At 58.5% G+C, this 8,487-nt stretch overlaps 2 protein-coding genes across 2 annotated transcripts in view; both read left to right on the forward strand.

Moving 5' to 3' along the window:
* LINGO3 (leucine rich repeat and Ig domain containing 3) overlaps positions 1-2,162 on the forward strand; it is a 14,385-nt gene extending 12,223 nt beyond the window's left edge. Inside the window, exon 2 of the mRNA XM_009644221.2 lies at positions 163-2,162. Coding sequence (XP_009642516.1) covers positions 197-2,014 — 1,818 coding nt within the window. The 5' untranslated portion in view covers positions 163-196 and the 3' untranslated portion in view covers positions 2,015-2,162. The remainder of the gene's footprint in view (positions 1-162) is intronic.
* A 5,480-nt stretch (positions 2,163-7,642) lies between these two features.
* The window catches only part of PEAK3 (PEAK family member 3), a 4,349-nt gene continuing 3,504 nt past the window's right edge, over positions 7,643-8,487 (forward strand). Inside the window, exon 1 of the mRNA XM_035899748.1 lies at positions 7,643-7,973. Within this exon, the coding sequence (XP_035755641.1) occupies positions 7,867-7,973 (107 nt within the window). The 5' untranslated portion in view covers positions 7,643-7,866. The remainder of the gene's footprint in view (positions 7,974-8,487) is intronic.

Raw genomic sequence — 8,487 nt, forward strand, 5'->3', positions numbered from 1 at the left:
GGAGGGTCTTCTGGGGGGGGGCTGGGACCTTATCAGGGCCGTGGGCCGTGGTTTGGGGAGCATTTATCAGTCTCGACCCACAGATGGGTGACCTGGGGCTGGGTAGGACTTTGTAAGGCTCTCCCGGGCTCGCTGCTGACTCCGCGTCTCTCTCCCTTCCAGGCGCATGGGAGAATGGTAGTGAGCCCATAAGACCATGCTCTACACAATGACATGTTGGCTCCTGGTCCTGGTCCTCCACCTGGTCCTCCCGAGCCCCCCGCGGGTGGCAGCCTGCCCGGCCCGCTGCGAGTGCGCCCCGCAGATCAAGTCGGTGGTGTGTCACCGCAAGCGGCTCACCTCCATCCCCGAGGGCATCCCCACCGAGACCAAGATCCTGGAGCTCAACAAGAACCGCATCCGCTGCCTGAACCCGGGGGACCTCTCCCCATACCCGCTGCTGGAGGAGCTGGATTTCAGCGAGAACATCATCTCCAATGTGGAGCCGGGCGCCTTCAGCAACCTCTTCAACCTGCAGACCTTGCGGCTGCGGGGGAACCAGCTCAAGCTCATCCCCCCAGGGGTCTTCACCAAGCTGACCAACCTCACCCTCCTGGACATCAGTGAGAACAAACTTGTCATCCTGCTGGACTACATGTTCCAGGACCTGCGAAACCTGAAGAGCCTGGAGGTAGGCGATAACGACTTGGTGTACATCTCCCAGCGGGCCTTCTCGGGGCTGCTTGGCCTGGAGCAGCTGACCATCGAGAAGTGCAACCTGACCTCCATCTCGGCCGAGTCGCTCTCCTACCTCCAGCTCCTGGAGGTGCTGCGGCTCCGGCATCTCAGCATCTCCGCACTGGAGGACCAAAACTTCAAGAAGCTCTACAACCTCCTGCAGCTGGAGATCGACAACTGGCCGCTGCTGGAAGACGTCTCCCCCACCAGCTTCCAGGGCCTGAACCTCACCTCACTCTCCATCACCTACACCAACATCACAGCCGTGCCCGCCGCTGCCTTGAGGAACCTGGTGTACCTCCGGTACCTGAACCTGTCCTACAACCCCATTAGCACTGTGCTGAAGGGCTCCTTTAAAGACCTCATCCGGCTCCAGGAGCTCCACATCGTGGGTGCTCTCTTGGTGTCCGTGGAGCCGCAGGCTTTCTCCGGCCTGAGACAAATCCGGCTGCTCAACCTCTCCAGCAACTTTCTCTCCACGCTGGAGGAGAGCACCTTCCACTCCGTCAACACACTGGAGACTCTGCGGGTGGACAGGAACCCCCTGGCCTGCGACTGCCGCCTCCTCTGGATCCTGCAGCGACGGAAGACGCTTAACTTTGACGGGCAGCAGCCCATGTGCTCCTCACCGCCCGAAATCCAGGGCAATGCCCTGCGCGACTTCCCGGACTCCATCCTCTTCGAGTACTTCACCTGCCAGAAGCCCAAGATAAGGGATCGGAAGCTGCAGCACGTGACGGCCCGGGAAGGACAGTCCGTGTCCTTCCTTTGCCGGGCGGACGGGGAGCCGGACCCCTCCATTGCCTGGGTGTCCCCCCAGCACCGCATGATCACCACCCGCAGCACGGGGCGGGCGACTGTGCTGCCCGGGGGCACCCTGGAGATCCGTTTTGCCCAGGTGCAGGACAGCGGCACCTACATCTGCATCGCCAGCAACGCGGGGGGCAACGACACCTACTTCGCCACCCTGACGGTCAAGGGGCGGCCAGCTGATGGCTCCCATTATGCCAACCGAACTTTGTACCTCAGCGAGTTCAACGACACCTCCCACAACGACACGCAAGTCTTCTTGAAGTTTACGTTGGACCTCAAGACCATCCTGGTCTCCACGGCCATGGGCTGCATCACCTTCCTCGGCGTGGTGCTCTTCTGCTTCCTCCTCCTCTTCGTCTGGAGCCGGGGCCGGGGGCAGCACAAGAATAACTTCTCAGTGGAGTACTCCTTCCGCAAGGTGGACGGTCCCACCACCACCACTGGCCAAGGAGGAGCCAGGAAGTTCAACATGAAGATGATCTGAGCCTCTCCCAGAGGAGAACCGTTGTCTGCTGCCTGGCCCTGGGCATGGCCGTGGCGGGACAGGGCCAGGGCAGGGGGGTGGGAGCACTGGCGACGTCCCGGGGCTGGCGGTGGGATCTCCCCATGTTGGGACGTGGCCGGAGACACGCTGGAGGTGCCACAGGGTCGGAACCGCATGGACCTCAGGGTCGGGGAGCAATGACCCCAGCTGTCCCAGCCCTGCGGCGAGCCCTTGGGGTGCAATGGCTCAGGGGCCACCCTGGCTCCAGAGGCTCCCAATGTAGCCGACATTTTTGCTACCAACTATGCATTTCTCTAGCCAAGAGATCAGCAGCATTTGGGCCTGGGAAAAAAAAAAACTCCTGCCTTTTTTTTCCCCTTTCCCTTTTTTTTTAAGAGACTCTCCAGAAATCTTTCCTGGTGGTTGTTTATGGTTCTTCTCTTTCTTCTTGTTGGGGTTTTTTGGGGTTTTTTTTGGTCCAAGGATTTTTTCTTTTTTTTTAAAAATGAATTTCCAAGAGAAAAGTCTTCCGGGGCGATGCGGGACTTGGGGCACTGGGGGAGGTTGTGCTGAGATGGGGGTCTCCCCCAGCCCCTCAGCAAAGCCGGACCCCCCGAGGCACAGCCGTGCCTTGAGAGCTTCCCATCGGTGGATTTAAGACACGGCATCTGCAAACGCTGGTGCCTGGGGATGCTCCTGCTCAAGCAATAATAACCCTCCCAAGGCTGGGCTCGGAGGAGGTGTCAGCAAGGAAAAAAGGGGAAAAAAAAAAAGGCAAAATGAGGCCAAGGTAATTAAATCAGGAGGAGCAGCCCCAGGGTGATGCAAGGCCCCATCTTTGCATCCACCCAGGCCACCAGGGCAGCAGCAGGGGTGAAGGGGGGGGGGGCGCATTTGTAGGGGTGAAAAAGGCACTTTGGGGTCCTTTTTCTTTGTCTTGCAAAGTCGAGGTCTGTGGGAGAGCAGGAGCTGGCTCGCCCTGTGCGGGGAGGCCGTACAGCCCAGGAACGAAGAGGAGAGAAAGGCTTGGGACAAGCAGCTCGGGAAGCAACGGCAAAAGCAAACGTGGGGAGATGATCCCGGCTGACACCTCCATCACGTTTGCCCGGATCCTGCACCCTCTGGTGCTGGGGACCACGGGTTGGTGTTGAGGGCTCCACTCCCTGCTGCTGTGGGGACGGTCCCCAAGCTTCCCTTCCCACCCCTGCCCAGGGCACCGCTGGGTTCGGCTCGGGGCGTAGGGGTTTGGGTGGGAGAAGGCGCAGAGCTGACCCAGCTGGAAGGGAAGAGCCTGAATGGGACCTAGATGGGCCAGAGAGCCCATAGCTTCCTCCTCCTCCTCCTCCTCCTCCTCCTCCTCCTCCCGCCGTGTGCACCCGGGGGTTCCCACCTCTGTCCCCATTCCTGTGGGCAAGTTCCCCCAGCTGGATGTCCCCTCTCCAGCCGATGGCAGTCGGGCTGGGCACGCTCGCTTCAGAAGCTGGAGGCAGGAGCTCCCGAGGGGTCAGGGCTGTAGACCCCCCCTGAGCTTCACTGCATGGGGCACAAGTGAGAACGGCTGCTCGGGTCGTCCCCTGCACCCCGTCCCACTGCCCCCCTCCTGCTCTCGCACCCATGGGTGTCAGGTGGGTGCTCCTCAGCCCTGCACCCCATCCCACTGCCCCCATCCTGCTCTCACACCCATGGGCATCGGGTGCTCCTCAGCCCCTGGCTGAGCCCCAGTGGGGAGAGGGACAAAGGAGGCGGCGGGCTCAGCACCCAGCCCTCCTCCCCTGGGTGCTCCCTGGGCTGCAGCTGGTCACGGCCAGGATCCGGCCCCTGATCTGGGGGTGGGGGGTGCTGCCCATCTCTCCCCATCCATCCCTGGCCACGGGCTCGGCCCCTTCGCATGCCTGGTGCCCCCTCGCTCCCTGAGCCGTGCATGCCGTGTCGTACCATGGGTCCTACCGGCGTCGCCCGCACGCCCTTGTTCAGTGTATGGGTGTTTTTTTTTTTTACTGGGGGGTGGGGAGGGGGTCAGGCACGGACCCTTGCAGCCGGGAGCAAAGGCAGGTTTGGGCAGCACAGCCCTGGCACGGTTTTGTATGTAACGAGCATGTGAAATGTATTTGCGGGGGAAAAGAAACAAACAAACAAAAAAAAAAAAAAAAAAGGGACTTCTGTGACTCATTTGGTTTTGTTGCCCCTTTAGTTCTCTGTGCGGCTCAGAGGAGAGAAGCCAAAGTCAACAGAGAAAGCCTGAGCAGGGCCGAGTGGAGCCAGCGCCCAGAAAGGGCGGTCGGAGCCGCTTGCACCATGTGCAGGATTCGTGCCTAGGGGCTCTCCAGACCTGCTCCAGCCCGGTGCCAGCCTGAAGGCGTCCCGGGCTTCAGGCAGATGTTAAACCCCCAGAGCTCAGTTTAGGATGATCCTTCATCCCAGAAAACCAGCAGAAAAAACCCAGACTGGGAGAACAGGGAAGGCTGGAGGTTGGGTGAAGCTGAAAGACCAGCACCCCGGGGTGTCCCTCGCCACAGGCAAGGACCCTTTAGATGCCAAAGAGCAGGGTCCAGCCAGTGGTTTAATGACGTTTGACCAACCTTGTTTAGAAATTAGATTCATCCGCATGTGCCAAACGAACTGGAAGCAAATCTCCCAGGTTTAAAGCAGCGATGGCTGGAAACTGGGCAGCAGCGCCCGGCTGGGCTGGGGGCTTGCAGCCCATCACCACCCTGCAAGCCCCTTAATAAACGACGCTAAACCAACACTCAGAGGGTACAAAAGTCTGTCTTAATAACTAATAAATGATTAATGCGCATGTGTTAGCAAACTGCCACTGCTATTAATCTATTATTAATTATTAATAGAGTGTTTATAAGTATGCCCTTAAGCTGAAGGGTGCAAAGGCAGCACCTCACCTCCTGCTTGTGGGAAAATTCGGGGGCGGGACGAAGAGGTGTTGGAGAAGAGGTGTTAACAGGAGTCGCATACACACAGGGGGGTGTGCACATGGATGTACACACGCGGCCAAACCTCTCCCATGAGCCTGGAAATCCAGGCACTGGGGGTCTGCGCTGCAGCTCGCTGGCTGGGGAAACTGAGGCACGGAGGGGCACTGCAGTAGGGCCAAGGGGCAGGAGCCAGTGGTGCTGGGGTGGGGTGTCCCCTCTTGAAGTGACCCTCTCGGTCCTCATCCATCAGCCCCAGGGGACACCCTACCCCATGCGAGGCCATCCCTGCCCTTGGTCGAGCTGCCATCACCCACAAGGCGCTCGGCCACCCTGGTGTCCCCTTGCCCAGCTGGCTGGGGACCATCTGCCCCTGTGTCCCCAGCAAAGGGGCTGCTTCACCTCCCCAAAACCCCCATTTGCTTCCTTCCAGGCTCAGCGGCTGGCCTGCCCCCATGCCAGCCCCCAGTCCCAGCCTTCCCAGCATGGGGAGTGGTAACCTGCAGGGTGGTGGAAGCAAAGCAACGCCTCCATCTGCTGGAGAAAAGGGCCCTGGACCAGTTCCTGGCCTCTGCACCCCCAAATTCCACACCCCACTGCTCCACAGGGACCCGGGGAGGCTCCTGGCACCTGAAGGATGGTGGCCCCAGTTGCAAAATAACCCGGGTGCTGCCGGTGCAGCACCCACGGCTGAGGCAAGAGCTCTCATGGGCATGGAAGGGGAAATTGGGTTTTTTTTCCTCTCATTTCCTGCATGAAAAAAATATTGCATGGCAGAAGAGCACCCAGGAGGTTAAGGGTTGGGGCTACAGTTTGGCCTGGGTGCACCATGGCCCTGGGGACACCCGTGGGAGCCAGAGCTGAGCCCACCCGCTCCTTCGGCAGCTTTTGGGGGATGAGAGTTGCTGGGACCGACGATGCTGAGAATCCAGTTCAGGTGGTTTCGGTGCCGCTGTGGCCAGCCCGTGTGCCACGGTACCGCCCCGTGCTGAGCCAAGAGTCCCCACAGCAGTGACATATTGAGAATAAAGACCAAAAAAACCCACCAAAAAAATAAAGACAATTAGAAAAATACAATTTTCCAGTGGGTGCATTTAAAGATCCTATCTCCCGCTGGGAAGAGAAACCAATTTCCTTACAAATTACAAAGACTTTGGCTAAGTAAAACTTCCCCGCGGTCCCCAAATCCCACCCCTGCGTGGGACGGGGGGGCAAGGGCTCAGCACCCCCTGGACCCTGCAATTGCGTCCGTGCCCTGCGGCTGCTTTATCAGCCCAGGACAGGCAGAGGAACCCACCGATGGATTTGGGGGTGCCCCGGCGCATGGACGAGCAAAATCAGTGTTTGCTTACTGATCCTGCAGGGTTTGGCAATATAAAATCAGAGTCTTTTTGAAGGGCTCGGGTTGGGTTTAAACCTTAATGCAATAAGAGGCATCAGGAAATTTGCAGCTAATCCTTCTGCAAAAGGCAATTCCCGCCTGCCCCGCTCGTGCCACCTCTCTCCAGTTTGGTAGTGTCACACTCATTGCATTAATCCTGGAATTTTATTCCCAACGGTCTCTGGTTTATCTTGAAGGTACCATTAATCATGAGGGAAAAATATTGATGCTTCTAATGGATTTACTGTTGCTTAAAACAGTTTGTTGAACAGTCATTAACATAAATCACTCCCAGGAGCGAGGGAACGACCCTGGTGCTGAACGACAGCAATAGGCCCAGGATCCCACTGAATCGTAAATGCTCCATTTATATTCTTTATTTATTTTAACAGCATTTTAGCCCTAGACGAGATGTCGAGGGAGCAACACAAAGCCAAGCCTTGCTGCTGGGCAGGGATGGGCTGCAGCCCCAGCAGCAAAGCAGGCAGCAGCGTGGGAAGGACCACGCCATCTCCCAAAGTCTTGCACATTCTCACCGAGCTGGTGCCGGCTTCAAACATGACCCAGCCCCAAGCCACATCTTTATCAGCTCTAGCATACGGCCCCGGCACCGCAGAAATGGCTCTCGGCAAGCGCCGCGGGCAAACGGACACGAAGCTACCGGCTGGCTTGGTGTTGGATGGGAAACGGGGATTGCAAAATTCGCAGCCAAGGTGGGTGGTCTCCCCACAAGCGGCGGCTTCAGGGTCACGGGCACCCGCTGAGCCCCAAACTGCCCGGGAGAAATCCCTGAAGATGCCTTCCTGCAGCTCTCGGCAGAGGGGCTCACCCACCCACCCACCCAGGCCATTAGTTAGTTGCTAATTAGTTCCAAGACTGAATAGAAGGGAGGAGATATTAAAATATTTCAGGGGTTAGAGTATCAAAAAAGCAACTTCAGCCTAGAGGGGACGGCCACCAATGGGGGGGACGATATTATTTTTTCCCCAGCAACTGAGTCACGTTGCTTCATGCTCTCTCAGCGCCTGCAACGGGGGGAAAAAAAAAAAAGAAAGGGAGGGAAAACAAGAAAAAAAAAAGTGTTTTCTAACAACTGGGCTCCTCTTGTGCAATGGCTGCAGGAAACCCCAGCAAAAAACATTGAAGAAAACAAAAAAAATTCCACCTCACTCATCTAAAGTAACACAACCTGGAGAGCAGGGGGTGAATTATGTGGTTTGGGACGTTTTACCGCGGAAATCCCCCCCCCCTTCAGCACAGCTCGCACCCAGAAAGCAGCCTGCAAGGAGGAGTGCGAAGCCTCCCCGAGCGGCTTTGGAGGGGGGGGGGGACGCAAACCCATTGCAACCGGTTGCTGCGAAGGTGGTGCAATTACTGCAGCCGCAGCGGGAGCCTCCCCAGGCAGCGTGCGGCCCCGGAGCAGCGCTGGGGGCTGCTGGGGGAGCGAGGCCAAGCCTCCGGCTTCCTTTTGACTCGTAAGAAGAAGGTTTTGAAATAACATCCTCCTGTGAGCGGGATTGCAGCGAGTTGTGCAAGGCAGTGCCATGGCCGGTGCTGGGAGAGCCTGGGACAGGGAGCAGGAGCCGCCGTCGAGCCAGGGGATGGAGTTGGAGCCGCCCAGGCCCCCACCGCTGCCAGGGAAAACTCAGAGGTAACAAACTGCTCGGCAAAGGGTGGCCCAAAAAGGAGCTTCCCAGCAACACCCCAGCACGGCTGCTTCAGCCCGATGCTCCGCACCGCGGCAAGAGGCAGGGCAACCATCCATGGTTCCCCGGGGGGGGGTAACAGGGGCTGAGCTGGGCCAAAGAGGGGCAAAGCCTGAAGTTGCACAGCAAGTGATGTCCTCAGCAGAAACCAGTTTTTAAAAAGAAAGCCACCGCGGTTTCGGTACCGCTTGCGGTGGCAGGGTCAGAGCTGCAGGTTTGCACCGAGCCTGGCCAGGACAGGGAAATGAAACCCCAGCCGGGGCTCTGGACGGCTCCTTCCCGCTGCGCTCCTCCTTCCAGGCTCTCTGCTTTTCCCTCCCTACGCACAGACCCCCCTGTCCTGTCCCCCCCAGACCCAGGCTGGGGGTGTTGAAGGCTTTTCCTGCTCTCGCTCCACACCTCTCCATGGTGGCCTCCTTGCAGCCACCCAGCAGGGACCGCAGGGCAGACATGAGCCCG

Source organism: Egretta garzetta, unplaced genomic scaffold (assembly GCF_000687185.1).
Source record: "Egretta garzetta isolate BGI_Z169 unplaced genomic scaffold, ASM68718v1 scaffold418, whole genome shotgun sequence".
Lineage (NCBI taxonomy): Eukaryota > Metazoa > Chordata > Aves > Pelecaniformes > Ardeidae > Egretta > Egretta garzetta.